The sequence below is a fragment of the Camelus dromedarius genome, chromosome 19, assembly GCF_036321535.1.
Source record: "Camelus dromedarius isolate mCamDro1 chromosome 19, mCamDro1.pat, whole genome shotgun sequence".
NCBI lineage: Eukaryota > Metazoa > Chordata > Mammalia > Artiodactyla > Camelidae > Camelus > Camelus dromedarius.
Window position 1 is genome coordinate 27801993 of NC_087454.1, and position 15101 is coordinate 27817093.

General features: G+C 51.4%; 1 protein-coding gene across 2 annotated transcripts in view; it reads right to left on the bottom strand.

The window, feature by feature from the left end:
• The window catches only part of C19H6orf132 (chromosome 19 C6orf132 homolog), a 32290-nt gene extending 21313 nt beyond the window's left edge, over positions 1–10977 (bottom strand). For both annotated transcript variants that reach the window (XR_010376903.1, XM_031434704.2), the window contains exons 1-2: positions 10678–10977; positions 12–118 (exon numbers count right to left, since the gene is read on the bottom strand). Coding sequence is in view for 1 of the 2 variants with exons in the window: in XM_031434704.2 (XP_031290564.2) it covers positions 12–118; positions 10678–10822 (252 nt within the window). In the remaining variant the exon portion in view is untranslated. The remainder of the gene's footprint in view (positions 1–11; positions 119–10677) is intronic.
• Between the last annotated feature and the right edge of the window lie 4124 nt (positions 10978–15101).

The following is a 15101-nucleotide window of genomic DNA, read 5'->3' on the forward strand; positions in this document are numbered from 1 at the left end:
ACCGTACTCACCAGTGGAAGAAAAGTCAGTAGGGGTCGGACTCTGGGCCGAGATTTCAGCGTGGCGGTTCCTGACTCACTCACAGTGTCAAATCGGTTGTCGCCAAAATAGATCCCGTCTAGAGAGGACAAGTGAGGGGAGACCATGAGCTGGAGATCAAAGACATGGGGGCCAGCTGAGTTTAATCTGCCCTGCAGTTCCCAGTGAGTAAACCCAGACCCTGCAGTAGCCCGTTTGAGTCAGGCCAGTGCCTCTTAAGTGACAATTTCCTACAGGAAGAGTGTGTGCTAATAAGGCCAACTGAAGCCGGAGTGGGAAGGGCTGCAGGGTGGTTTCTTGGGGTCTCCTGCAGCGTTCCTGGGGCTTTCAGACCCTCACAGCCCTCTCTCTCCTGATCCACCCCCTTCAGGTCCTGAGCCTTCACTCCTACAAGGCCCTCCTTTGGGGGCCCTGAGAGCCTATCCGAGGCCCCAACTAGAGCTTATCTCTGAGAGAGGGAGGGAAACAGGGTGGCTTTTCTCTCAAGTGTTTAAATTTCTAATCTGGAACCAGCAGAGCAATGAGGCTGCCCAGTGCTCCAGCACCAACTCCTGGACTCCCCTAACTTGAGATTTCCTTAGCCCCCAGACCATCAATGGTTGGGACCAGGGCTCCGTTTGATGCATCCTTGAGGACAGAACAGAAAGAATAGGACAGTAGGGTCCCCTGACTTAGTACATGTCCCAGCTCTGCCACTGACTGGCTGGGTCACTTAACCTCTCTGAGCCTCAGTTTTCCCATCTGTACAACGGAATTGATGCCAGCCTTCTAGGACGCTTGTGAAGAGTTAAGTGTGGCCTGCACATAGCTAAGTATGCAGCAGATATGGCCCCCGTCCCCTGTAGGAAGATGACACACAATCCTTCTCTTCCTCTAGCAGCTGGGCTTGTGCTCTGGGAGTTTCTACCATAGAGGGAGGGTGTGAGGAGCCATTCACGTTTTATCAACCCATCTGCCTCACAACCCTTAACACACATGATGAGAATTTCACAAGTTCACACTGTCACCTCCTAGGGGCAGGGGTCACTGCTGACTTCCTACTATGCAGGTCAGGAGCAAGAAGGGCTTCTGTCATCTGTTGGGGCCCGAGGGACTCCCTCTTCCTCTGTAGCCAGAGGGAAAAGAAGAGAAAGGTCAAAATTCCAACTAAGCAGAATCCTACTACCTGAAACAGGGAATGAATCATATGACCTTTCCTCTTGCACGTGACTTTGGGAGAAAATTGCAAGAAAGCCAATGATCCATTCAGTCAAAAGAGACTGGGCTTGTCAGAGAGGTCCTGGGATCAGAACACATTCACCCCCAATTCCTAGCCCTCCAGCTGCGGCCCTCTATGTGAGAATCTGGGCCTTGAATGTGACATGGAGGCTCCTGGGGGCACCCCAGAAATAGGACACAGAGTCCTTTGTGTGCTGCCCTACCACCAGAGTTAGCTGGTCCATTCAAGACTCTCCAACTCTCAAAGAGGAAAAATGGCAAATTTTCTGCGCTCCACATGTCCCTGGAAATCCCAGTTCCCAGCACTGCCCTGTCCCGTACACTGTGGGCAAACATGATTCCTCAGTCCTGTCTGCCAGGCTCTAGGCCTGAAGCTGGAGATGCCAGGGGGTAGGTGGGGGAAGGAGAGGGGGCAGATTTAACCCAATCAGAAACAACAAAAGTAGAGATAACCAGACACTCCCAACAGCCCACCCAATTCTCACTGGCTTCTAAGAGTCTGTGTGTTGACACCAGGATTTCCTGGGACATTCCCTAGATAGTGCTGTGTTGACACCAAGGTCCTAGATCTGACATGATATGGCAGCCAGGCCCTGAATAGGACTGGGGTGGGGAGGGGGTTAACACAGGTATGCCCCTAGGCTGGCCCTCCCTCTCATTACTGCATTTACTCTCTGCTCCAGTGTTGGGGTCTAGGGAGCATCCTTTCTGCAGCTGAGTTATCACAATATTAATGGCCACTACTATTGTATGCCTAGGAGTTTTAGAAGCAATCTGGCAAGTTGATCACTATAATAGTAATAATAATGTAATAAGAAGCAAGATGTCTTGGACAGTTGTAACAGGCCAGGCACCAGTCTGAGCATCTTCTACATTATTAATTCATTTCATTAATAGCCCCATGCCATTGTACGACCATCATCCTGTTTTACAGATGAGCAAACTGAGGCACAGGGAGAGGTCTAATAACTTGCCCAAAGCCTTAAAGTAAGCGGCAAAGCCAGAGTCTCCGCTCTAGAGCTGACCTCTGAACCACTCTGTGCTCTGCTCCCAAAGTGGGGAATTCTAATCTCACCATTTAAGGATGGGAATGGGAGATGGGGATGTGAGGAGTGCTATTTGAGGGTAAGGGCGGCTTGGCTGGAGCCAAGAAGCAGCGCTGGAGAGGCGGGGGGGGGGGGGGGGTGAAGCACACGCCCTAGGCCCCCGCGGGGTAGGGCAGGGCCAGATCGGAGCCGGGGGCCATCTGACCCCAGCGCAGACACTCTTCATACCTCCTGGATTCCATGCCTCAGCCCTGATTCTGAGGCACTGTTCTCTTTTGGACTGTGGTGATTTTGAGCAGGGCAGCCCATTCTAAGAATGCGATCATTTTCTGGAACCCTATGGAAGGGGAGTGGCTGCGGCTGAGGCAGGGGTGGAAGGCTCAGGTGGCTCCTTCCCCACAGGAGCACCTCTTGGAAATCCAGTTTGAGTTCCTAGTTCAAAGAGGTGTGGCTGAGAGTCAGGGAAGGAAATGTGACGAGGGAAACAGAGTCAACGCGGTGTGATGGGAGAAAGATGCGCCCGGCCACGGCTGGCTCTGCAGATGGGCGAGGCCCCAGCCAGGGAGGGCAGGCAGCCCTAGAAGCTGGCAAAGGCGGGGGAACAGGTTCTCCCCTAGAACCTCCAGAAAGGAACAATGTGTTGCTGCTGACACTTCAATTTTAGGCCAGTGAGATCAGTGTCAGACTTCTGACCTACAGAACTGAAAAGATCATACATGTATGTTACTTCAAGCAAAAAAAAAAAAGAGGTGTGCAGAACCCGGGCTCAGTTCCCAGGGCAATCAAGGCACACCAGCAGGTGAGGTGAGTGTGGCCACCACCATCAACTAGGTCTTCCAAAGTTGTCAGGTCAGGAAAGCTGGGGCTTTCCAACCTTCTCAAGCTCAAGGTCCAAAACTAAAGAGAAAGACAATAGAATCCAACTTTGGGGATTTTTCCATGGAAGTAAATGAGCTCTGCTGGATCAGTGTCAGGGACACTAGAAGAGATCTTCCTGGAAAGCAGCCCCCTCCTCAATTGAGGAGATAAAGGAGGGCCCGGCTGCCTCTTGAGTAAGGAAGGGACAGTGAGGAGGTGAAGCAGGAGACAGAGGAGGCTGGACAACTTGCTCTCTGGGGTCACAAAGAGACTACTCAGTCGGAATATGGGCCCTATCCTAGCAACTTGTCCCCCTGAAATTCGGACACTCCCTTTGTATCTGCCTTTTTGCTTGAGCCTTTTCCCACTGGAAGAGTCCCTGGAGATCTGGGAGGTCTTGAGCCAGTCACACAGACCAGAGAGGCAGCTGAGGAACATACAGGTGGGATTCAGAAGGCAGGAAAGTGGAGAGCCACTGTGGACCCAGAAGCTTCCAGAGAAAGGAGGTACCTTTGGGAGAACTGGAAGCAGATTCTGAGCTGAGCCTGAGGCCCAGGTGGACCACAGCCCCACCAAGATACAAACTCAAGACCATGGCAAGTTCATCAAAAACAAAACAAAACAAAAAACAGCAGTAAAATAGGAGGAAATCCAGGTCTGTCTCCATTTACCCAAACCTCATCATTGAAACAGTCCCAGTTTCCCCCCAAATGAAATCCTTTTGACAGGACTATGCACAGGATTCCTTTACATTTCTCCCTCATATACTGACAGGCAAGGAAGGCAGCTTTGCTTTCATGTACATAAATGCCATCTAATATCCAAAAACCTGTCTGGAAGATAATTCCTGGTGCCACACCTGTTTCAGCAGGAGAGGTCCACCTCAGATTTCAGCCTGGGATGGCAGCTCCCCTCCTCCATGGCCTACCTCAGAACCTGACCCCCCTATTGGCCTGAGGTGTATTTGCATTGTGGCTGAGGCTGCCTGGACTAGGAGGAGGCCAAGGGCAAGGCCTGGTGGCCAGAGACAGCAGGCCAGTCGCAGCTCCTAGCTGGGAGGGAAGGCTGGATGGTGTGGGGTCAAGGCAGAGGTTTAGAGCCCAACTGAACTTGGGTTCCAGTTTCTGCTCCATCATTTATTAACTGTGGGGCCTTGGGGTGTGTTACCACATCTCTCTGATGCGGTTTCCTCATTGTTGTAAATGTCACCAGTGAGTGGGATAGTGTGAGGCTGAATGAGATAAAGTGGGCAGCAGGTAGCACCAAGCAGATAATTTGTGGTCAGTAATTGGGAGGACTACTTATCATCATCATCACCACCACCACCATCACCAATACAACCATCACCACCACCATCACCACCACTACCACCATCATCACCAACACCACTACCACCATCACCACCACCGTCACGACTACCACCACCATCATCACCATCACCACCACTACCACCATCACCACCACCGTCACCACTACCACCACCACCACCACCACCATCATCACCACCACCACCACCACCACCATCACCACCATCACCACCGTCACCACTACCACCACCACCATCATCACCATCACCACTGTCACCACCATCATCATCATTGTTGCATACTCTATGCCCACCCTACCTTGCTCCACCAAGGACCTAGGCTCTGAGCTTGAATCAGGTTGTATCCATGATAAATTATGGGTGAACATCATAATTTGGCCTTCCTGGGAAGCAGCCCCCTCCACAATTGAGAAGATAAAGGAGGGCCCAGCTACCTCTTGAGGAAGGAAGGGACAGTAGGGAGGTGAAGTGGGTGACAGAGAGGAGGCTGGACAACTCTACCCAAGGGGGAGAGCCACCAGGAGGCAGGTGGTCCTTTGCTCTTGTCGGGGAGAATTCTGAGTCTGGACCCATGGGGCTGCCCTCTTTGCCGATGGGAGATTGAGGCGCGGATGCATGGGGCTGGTCCAAGGTCTCAGAGCAGCGGTGGTGCCAGGGCACTAACGGGGCCCTCTACGTGCAGTGTTGGACTCTGGGCATAAATAATAGGGTGCGTTACACATGGCATGTGGCTCGCTGCCCCTCCCCAAACAGGCTGACGTGGTTCTCTCGGTCTGGGGTGGGGTGTGTACTGTGTGTGTGTGTGTGTTAAGTGGAGCGGGTACTGGCCCGCTTTTGGGGAGCTGAGGGCTGGGCACAAGCAGCCGCCTCACTCCCAGCCCTTCCTTTGTCCTCCTTCCCCAAAGAAGGAACATCTCCTCAGGTCTCCGGCATATTTTGCCCTCACAGAGGACAGGGCTGAGAGTGTGTAAAGTGCCCCTCATTCCCCAGAGCTGCCCACAGGCCTCCATGGAGGCTGAGGACTGGGGCAGTCACTTAGCTCACTCCCCAAATCCTAGACAAATTCCAAGTAGAGAGGAAATGAGTGATAAAATGTAAGTGTCTGCCCTGGGAGGCACTGTATCCCGAGCTGGGCCCTATCCTAAGTGCTCTTCCCACCCTCTTCACGCACCTCTGTTATTCTCGTTTGGCAGATGAGGAGACTGAGGCACAGAGAGGTCAAGTCCCCTGCCCACGGTCCCACAGCTGGTGAGTCAAAGGGGCCAGGATTCAAGCCCAGGCAGCCTGACTCCAGACTCCAATGCCCTCTAGTCACAGCCCGCACAGCTGGGAAATAATGCAGGACCCAGCATCTCTCCCCTCCGTCCCATTTTTTTCCAGAGTGAAACTGTACACTTGGTGAAGCCTAGAGGAAGCAAATGCAGTAGGAACCAGGTCTGGGGTCACATTGCCAGCACTCCATGTAACACCTGAGGGCTCCAAGCACTTTCTCAGGCTCGGTTTCCCCACCTGTCAAATGGGGATAATATGGAGAAGTCTCCCAAATTCAAGGGAGGGACAACGCTAGCAGAGGTGAGAGGAGGGCTGGGGTATTGGTGTGGGGCCCCAAATTGCCAAGAGTCCCACATGGCCCCAGGAGCACTGGCCATAGGTCTTATCGAATTCCAGGTGCTTAAAAGGGGCAGGGTTCTAGCTGGGAGATTTGGTTTCCTTGACTGGAGTAACCCAGGGCCCAAAAATAGACCCCCACCTCTAGCCCTCTGAGGGCCTAGGTCTAATTCTAGGCCACTAGGGGAGCCTCAGCCTCTCAAGGAAGCAGCAGGGGGGCCCCATGTGAATGTAACCCACAAATGGCTGATGGGCCCCTTTCTGGCTAATTAACAAGGTCACATGACAGGAACCTGAAAAGGCTGGTCTGTCCCAGCAAGCCCCAGCAAGCCCCAGCAGGCCTGACCGGGGGCGCGGGAGAGAGGCCTTTGTCCAAGGGCAGAGGGGACGCTGAAGGCTGGGCTGAGCTGGGAGCGACAGAGTTGGGGAGGGGGGAGCAGAGCAGGAGGAGCCTTGCGGGTGGGGACTGGAGGGGCAGGAGCACAGCCAAGGGGCCCTGCTTCCAGGCTAGGACGCGCTGCTCCAAGTGTGGTCTGCAGACCTGCTGGACTCCACACGGGAACTTGTCCCAAGTACCGCATCAGACCTGATCTTAACAAGGTCCTGGTGACTCGATGCACTTTAATGTCTGAGCTGCCTTGAGCTGAAAGGCCTTTGAGTCATTTAACCCATCACCTCTGAGTGTGTTTCCTCAATTGAGAAAACATGTGTAGTTTTTAGCAAGTGCCTATTTCAACAAATAACTGATAACAATGACGATGATATTATTATTGCTGTTGTCATTAACTTATTGGCTGGGAGGAAAAGGGCACCCTGTAGCCAGTTTGCAGTGGTCAAGGGAGGGCCTGGCTTTCCAAGTTGAACTACAGGAACAAAAGGAGCTGATACAGTGGGGCGGCAGAGAGGGTGTGTACGTATGTACCGAGCTGCCAGCACACCACAGCACACCTCCAGGGGACAGGAGTAAACAAAAGTCTCCTTCACGCCCCTGCCAAGCACAGGTCAGCTTTCAGGAGGCTGAAGCCAGCCTGCCCCTGGCCAGAAACATATGCTCAGCCCCTGGGATTCATGGCTTCCTACCCCTTAGCCTGGCCTGAGACACAGGACAGGGGACCCCTGGAGCAGGGATAACAGAGCCAGCAGCCACCTTAGGGAGCATTGGGGTTGTCCTGACAAGGAGCTGGGACAGTCCCTAGACATTTATATAGAACTGTAGGAAGTCCTCAGAGGAAAGAGAGCGGCCCAGCTCCTCTGGGGGAGGAAAGCCCAGGATTCTCAAATCCTCCTGTATAAAAGAATTACCCAGGAACTGGTGAAAAATCCAGAACCTGGTCCTAGGCCAGCGATTCTGACTCTGTGTGCCCAAGCAAGCAGGGCGTCTTACTGTTAGGGTGGGATGGAAGTGGCTGTAGATAATGAAGCGTGGCTCAACTAATCCAAGAGGCAAGGGAGGAGTCCAGAGCCACTGGTAGCCTCATCTCCAGCACCTGCAAGTCCCTTATCTGAGATTTGCAAAGATCCACACCTATGCTTTCTCATGTATTTAAAGAACAATTGTGTGGCCTTTTAAGACCCTTGGGTGGGCTGGAGGGAGGCAGGAGGCTTCATTAGGATTGCATTCCATTAAGCAAAGCCCTTCTAATAGTTACCGGATAAATGTTAGGGAAATCCTTTAAAGAAAAATGTACCTGTCACCACCTCACATGACTGTTTGCATTTTACCTGCTGCACCCAGCCTACCCTTGTGCAAACAGATTTTTACATGGCTGCAGCCATAGAGTAGGTGTTTACTCCTTAATTTCCTTACAAACTCCCACACTGATTTTTCCTCCCTCCATCTCATTGCCTGTTCTCCAAAGGCTCTCCAGCATCTCAGAGAATGTCACAGACTCAGGGACAACATGAAACTCAAATCCCAACCCCTTTGAGACCTCATCACAGCCTCTCCATGGCTCTGGTTTCCTCTGGTCTACAGCAATGTTAGGAAGAGGAACTGAAGCAGGTGTGGGCAGGAAGTGCTCAAGGCTGGCAATGACCTGATAATAACTCATGCAGGAGCTGACAAATTTGTTCTGTAAAAGGCCAGCTAGTAAATATTTTCGGCTTTGTGAGCCACACTGTCTCTGCTGTGAGCCACACCACTCTGCCCTTAGTAGCATGAAAGCAGACACAGATGATTTGCAAGTGATGGGAGTGGCTGGCTGTGTTCTAATAAAACTTTATTTACAAAAACAGGCCATGGGCCAGATTTGAGCCTTACCAATCCTTGCTTTAGTGCTTTTCTCTTTAATGCTCTTCACAGTATTGCAATATACAAACCTCAAGCTGTCATTCTGTAAGCAGTCTGGACACCATTCCCACTTAACAGAAAAAAAAAAAACCTGAGGCCCAGAGAGTGGCTAGCCCCCATATAATTGACAGAGGCGGACTCCAAAACAGGTCTGGGATCTCCATCACATCCCAGAATCCCCAACACTGGTCCCTCCCATCCCCAACTCCAAGCACACATCCTGTTCAGCAGGAAGACCCCTGCCACACCAACTGGCACCCTGGGGAACATCCTGGAAACACTGGAGAGTCATCCTTATGGGTGCACATTGTTTCCCACCCCTCCACATGGTGCAACCAGGCTGAGTCAGCTGGAGGCCCAGCCCTGCCCAGGGGAAGGGGAGGAGCTGCCTCCCTGGGCTCCAGCCTTGCTGGTAAAAGTGGCAGCCGGCTGGAGGTGACAGGGCACCATGCCTCTATTCTCTCACTAGAAGGACTGAACCCCACCAGCAGCCTGTTCAGTGCTGGCAAAAATGTCGAAAAGTGTCTAAGGCAGAAATGTAGAGAAATGTGTAAGGCATTCCCCTTGGGGTAGGAGTGGAGGGGGCTGGGAGGAGATGCTCTCAGGCAGATGCCGTGCAGTCAAATACAGCCTTGAATTACCTTGCACAGTGTCAACTCAGCAAGTCTGCTAAGAGTGTGGTCTCTGGAGCCCTCTCTGCCTCATGAGGGAAATTTGGGGGTAATGGAAATTTCTAAAACTGAACTGTGGTGATGGTGGCACAACTCAGTAGGTCGACAAAAAATTCAGTGACTTGTACACTTAAGAAAATCCTGGCTTGCCCATTTAAAGCTGTGTGATCTTGAGCACGTTACTTAACCTCCCTGTGCTTCAGTCTCCTCATTTGTCAAACAGGAATAATGCCACCTGCATTGTAGGCTGGATGAGGAATTTAATAAGTTAACAACACAAGGACTTTAGAACGGTAACTTGCACCTAAGAAGAGATCAATAAATGTTTGGGACCCAGGCAAGAAGTTCAGGCCTCAGAGAGTTCTACTTGGCAACATGCATGTATCTGTTAGTTTCCCTAAACCCTGCCTCCAGAGCACCCTGGCCTTCCTAGTTTGCTCCTGCTGTTTGCTCTGAAAATGCTGAATGCCCTTCCCTCTCAGCTCACATGCAAGTTCCAATCAGAGGTCATCTGTCTGTTCCTTATGTGCTTACTATTTTATAGAAAAGGCTCAGAAAGGGCTAAACAGCGTACGGTCAGCTCTGCTCAAGGGCTGGTCTGAGGTCTTCAGGCAAGGGAGAGGCAACGTCTTGTTCGCCCTCACCTGTCTGGGTGCCTTGTGTCCTGAACTCGTGATAGGTGACCCTCTTTGGGCCCAGAGACTCAGATCATACACAAGAAGTGAATTCCTGTCCCCACCCCCAGCTGGTTCCCCACCCCCCCACCCCAGCTCTGTTTATAGAGGGGACAAACTGCAGAAAGCCACAGTGATAAGGTGACCCACAGGCAGAGCCCAAAGGCTGGGCGGGCACGGTGTTTTCAGATGCCTGCAGGTACACGACCCTGACTCTGGGGTCAGGCGGCTGGCAGTCAGGAGGGGCTTCCTTCACCTGCCATGTCGGGTCTGGAGCTCCTCCCTCTGAGCTCATAGGCAACCCAGGCCCCAAGCTGACCTGGCAAGAGCTTGTGACCCCAGTAAATGACTTGGTGTCAGGCGCAGACTGGTATCCTGTTAGCAGCGGCTCCTGTGCATTTTTCCTGGGCAGAGCCAAGTGTGTGGGCACCCAGATAGCAGCTCCCTCTCTGCCTGTGACCCTGGGCCGGGAGAGGCCAGGGCTGGGAACTGGGGGTTGGGAGGGGGCCAGAAGAAGCGGAAAGAGTGGGGGTTGCAGGGACCGCCCCCAAGCCCTGAGATCGAGGGAACACTTCTGATTCCACGGTACTGCCGGGGGAAGGCTGAGGGAGGGCACCGCAAACCCCGGGAAGCCTTTCTGGAGAGAACAACACAAACATAACCTCCACTGAGGAGGGCAGATAAACACCTCGGAAGAGAGACTAGGGTCAGATGTGGGAGCCGCAAAGATCTCTGACCTAGCTGTTGAGAGGGTCCCCTCCTTCCCTTTCCCAGAGACACCTCCCTCGCCAGAGGCTCCAGCCCGGCCAGCGCACAGGTTCCAACGTGTTCCCTCCTCCCCGCGCTGGCGCGTTGCCCGCTCTCCCGGCCGCCGAAAGCCTGGAGCCTCGGGAGGGAGGCCGCGCGGCGGGCGTCCCTGCGCCCTCCAGCTCCGGGGCACACTCACCCAAGTTCCGGGTCCCCACCTCCGGGGCCTCTTGGGTGAAAATCCAGGGGGGATTGGCGGCGTAGAGGGAGGTGGCGGACGGGTTGGCGTGCTTCTTGCCAAAGAGTTTGCTGAAGGTGCCCTGCACCGTCGGGTTCTTTTTCATGCTGCCGCCGGCCACGCGGGCACCGGGGAGGACCGTCCTTCCCTCGCCTGCACTGCCCGGGACTGGACTCCGTACTGTCTCCCCGGGAGACCCTACCAGGCCATGCCCCGCGCCGTCCTCCCCGCCCGCGTACTGGGCGACAGGTGCTGCGGGAGCCGCCGCTCGCCTGGAAATGCGAGCTACCTGGGCAGGTAAGAGGCTGCCGCTGCGACCCGGCCCCGCCCCGCGGCAGCCGCCGCCGCCGCCCCGTCGCCCGACTCCCCCGGCCGCATTCCTGCAGCTTCCTTCCACAACTGGCCATTGTTGGCGGGGCCCAGTGGGCTGGGGGCCTCGCCCAGCCCACGCCTAGCCGGGAAGACGATCCACCCCCTCCCCCAGGTCTCCTCCTGGGCCTCCTCCTCCATCCCTCTTTTCCCGGGGGAAGGGAGGAGGCGGGCGACTTCCCTGCTTCTAAGGAGGTGCGCGACCTGGTCAATCCGGAACTTCGGAAACGGCTGCGGCGCCCAGCACTGGAGAAGTGGCTGGCCAAAGCTCGCACGCTGCAGGGTTCTAGAGGCCCTCGGAAAAGTGGGTCAGGAAATGCCCATAGGAAAAAAAGGTAAACGAGGAAAAGCAATAAGCCAGTATCCCGACTAGCGTGGGAAATACCCTCATTGACAGAGCTCCAAAGAGAAGGTTGGATGACTGAATCTTGGCTTTTTTTTTTTTTTTACATCAAATTCTTCTTTTTCTTTTTCTTTTTTTCTTGTGGAGTTAAGTGAATATTTTAAAACTGAAATATAGTTGATCTACGACATATTAGTTTTAGGTGTGCAGCATAGTGATTCAATATTTTTATAGATTGTATTCCATTTAAAGCTATTATAAGATAAACAGCAAAGTCCTACTGTATAGCCCAGGGAAGTAATTCAGTATCTTGTAATAGCCTATGAAAAAGAATATATCTGTGTATATATATATAACTAAGTCACCACGCTGCACACCAGAAATTAGCACAACATTGTAAACCAACTATACGTCAATAAAAAAGGAAGAAAAATAAAGTTATTATAAAATATTGGCTATATTCCGTGTGCTCTACAATATATCCTTGTAGCTTATTTATTTTATACATAGTAGTTTGTGCCTCTTAATCCCCTACCCCCATTTTATCCCTCCCTCCCCCTTCCCTCTTCCTGGTAGCCACTAGTTTGTTCTATGTATTTGTGAGTCTGTTTCTGTTTTATTATATTCATTCATTTTATTTTTTAGACTCCACATTTAAGTGATAACATACGGTATTTGTCTTTGTCTTATTTCGCTAAGCATAATACCCTCTAGGTCCATCCATGTTGCTGCAAATGGCGGAATTTCATTCTTTTTTGGGGGTTGCCTCCATATCTTGGCTATCGTAAATAGTGCTGCTATGAACATTGGGGTGCATGTTTCTTTTTGAATTAGTGTTTTCATTTTCTTCGGATATATACCTAGGAGTGGATTCATTGGATCATGTGGTGGTTCTATTTTTAGTTTTTTGAGGAGCCTCCATACTGTTGTCCATAGTGGCTGCAAAAATTTACATTCCCACCAACAGTGTACAAGGGTTCCCTTTTCTCCACATCCTCTAAGTGAATATAATTTTTAAAAACTCAAGGTAGGTCGAGCCCATGTAGGGTTTAGTTCACTCTCCAGGGAGACGAGCTGTGGACCTTGAAGCTGCTTCAAGTACTGTTCTAGCTAAGCCAGGGGGTGGCTGCCCACTGGGGGAGGCCCCATCAGATGTGGACCAAGGAGACTGTGTGAAAGATGTGCAGAGTGGAGGGGAGTCAGGCCATGGGGTTAGATTTAGATGCTTACTGGGCAGCAGGAATGGAAGGCTGGGTGGAGGGTGATCATGTCACAGGTGGTTGGAGTGTCTACCCTGAGCCACCCAATCAGAACCCCCCGCTGCATTTTCCCTCCTCTTTGTCCCAGATATTCAGAATGGCACCGCTCTTTGTACCACAGGCACTTCCCCTTCAGCTTTTCATTTTGAAAAATTTGAAAGACTAGTAAAATGACCATCTGTATTCACACACATGCGCGCACACACACACTCTTTTTGTTTTCATTTTGCTGACAGTTGAAAGGTGTAGATATCATGGCACATCTCCCCACCCCCACCACTGCCTCAGTATCATTGCCTTAGAATAAGGACATTCTCCTAAATACCACAAAGCAGCACACTCAAGAACTTTAATATCAGTGCACTATTAACATCTATAATATACTCCATATTAAAAATTTCCCAGTTATCCTCAAAAATGTCATTTTAGTTTTTTTTCCCCAATCCAATTTAATCAAGATTCACACATTGCATTTGCTTTTCATGGCTCTTTAATCTCTTAGTTTGGTGCAGTCCTCTGCTTTTGTTTTTCATGACAGTGACAGTTTTAAAAAGTCCCCTTTACTTGCTCCAGTGTCAAGGGACAGGATGAGAAAGGCCTTCAGGGCTTGTGGCTGTGAGGTCATTGTTTTTCCACCAAGAGGGGAGGGATTGAGGGACAGAGCATCTTTAAAAAACACTCATGCTCCCCAAATGTTTTTGGTTGATGACACGCCTGTGGTCCACTGTGTCCTACCCCACCCGCTCCCATGGTCCTCCTGGAACCAATTCCTGTTCATTCAAGGAATATTTGTGGAGGCTCTCCCAGTTGCCTGATGTGTTGAGGGTTTGGGGTAGCTGGGGATAGAAGAAAATTATAGAATTCTTATTTCTACCATGGAGGATCTTGGGGTCTCATCAGGGAGATAGGTTTACATAATTCAAGGTGACAGACCGTGGTGACTAAGTACAGAACAGTGATTGCTGTCATTAATACACACAGCAGGAATTCGGAGGAGGGGAGTTCTGCATGGGCTGGAGGAAGGGCTTCTTGGAAGAACTGAGATTTGAGCTGGCCTGTGTATGGCAGCTCCCAGGAGGATGACAAAGATGTTAACAGAGAAGGGAAAGAGCCCATTCCAGGGCTCACATAACATCCATCCCTCCACCCACCCCCATCTCCACATCCTGGCTCCTCCCACCATCCCCATAGGAAGGGCACCAGGGGACCCCAGATGACCCAGCATGCCCTGGACATCATCACAACCCATCCCAGGGCTCTAGACACTCAGGTATGAGATAGGGGCTTCTTCCTTGGAGACCTCTGAGGTTTGAGGTCCCTCCCACCTTGGGTAGCTCCTGGGCTGTTACACCTTGAACCATTCCCAGCAGAGCCACCATCCAGCAGCTCCATTCATATACAACATCCACCAAATAACTAATACTCTTGAGAAGTGCTCTGTGCCCAGCTCTCGGCTGGGAAGGATCCAGAGAAATCAAAGACATGGTTCTTGAGTTCAGGTTGCTTTAATCTATTTGGGGAGTCAGGGGAAAGCACAAGAAGAGAGGTAATTGCTGAGGAGGAGACTAACAAAGGGACAGAAATTCAGAGGAGGAGCAATCGGTGGGGTGGAGGATCTGGGGAGGGCACGCCAGAGGAATGAAGACCTCTGCAGAGACTTGGGATGGTGGAAATGGGGATTGGAGGGTGGGAGGGAGGTCACAGCAAGGTTGGCCTGAGTAGGACAGGCTTAAAAAGGTCATCTGGTAAGATCGGAAACAACCCAGATTGTCCAGCCCAAGGTGACTGGTAAAATAAATTATGGCACATTCACACAATAGAATAAAAATGCAACTCTAAAAATGAATGAGTCAGCCAACTGTATCCAGTTATCTACAAGATAAACTGATAAACTGTTGACAAAACAGTGCATGTGTATGCTACCATTTGGGGCAGGATAAGTATGATCTTATTTGCTTGTTTTGGCCCAGAGAAACTTTGGAACGACAGGTAAGAAACTAGTCAAAGTTGTTACTGGAGGTGAAGGTGGGGGGAGCTTGGCAATCGTGGGGAGAGGAATGGAAGGGGGAATTTTCACCAATTGCCTTTTCACACTTTCTAATTTTCCAACCAGGTAAATGTATTTGCTGTTCAAAAATTAAAGAAAAAATAACTGGGCAGGAGAGTTTAGTCTAGCAGTATGGTCTGCCACAAACCGGCAGCGTCTGCATCACCTGGGATCTTCCTAGAAATAGAGGCTCTCTGCCTCCATCCGGGATGTTGGGCAATGTCTCTGGGTCTCAGTTTGTTCATTTGTAAAACAGGCTGTTAATTTAAGGCCATTAGAAGAGTCAGTGAGCTGTTGCATTACTGGTACCCAGAGAGGATCTGCTTTGTAACAAGACCCCCAGGTGATTCAGGAACATGGTAGGATT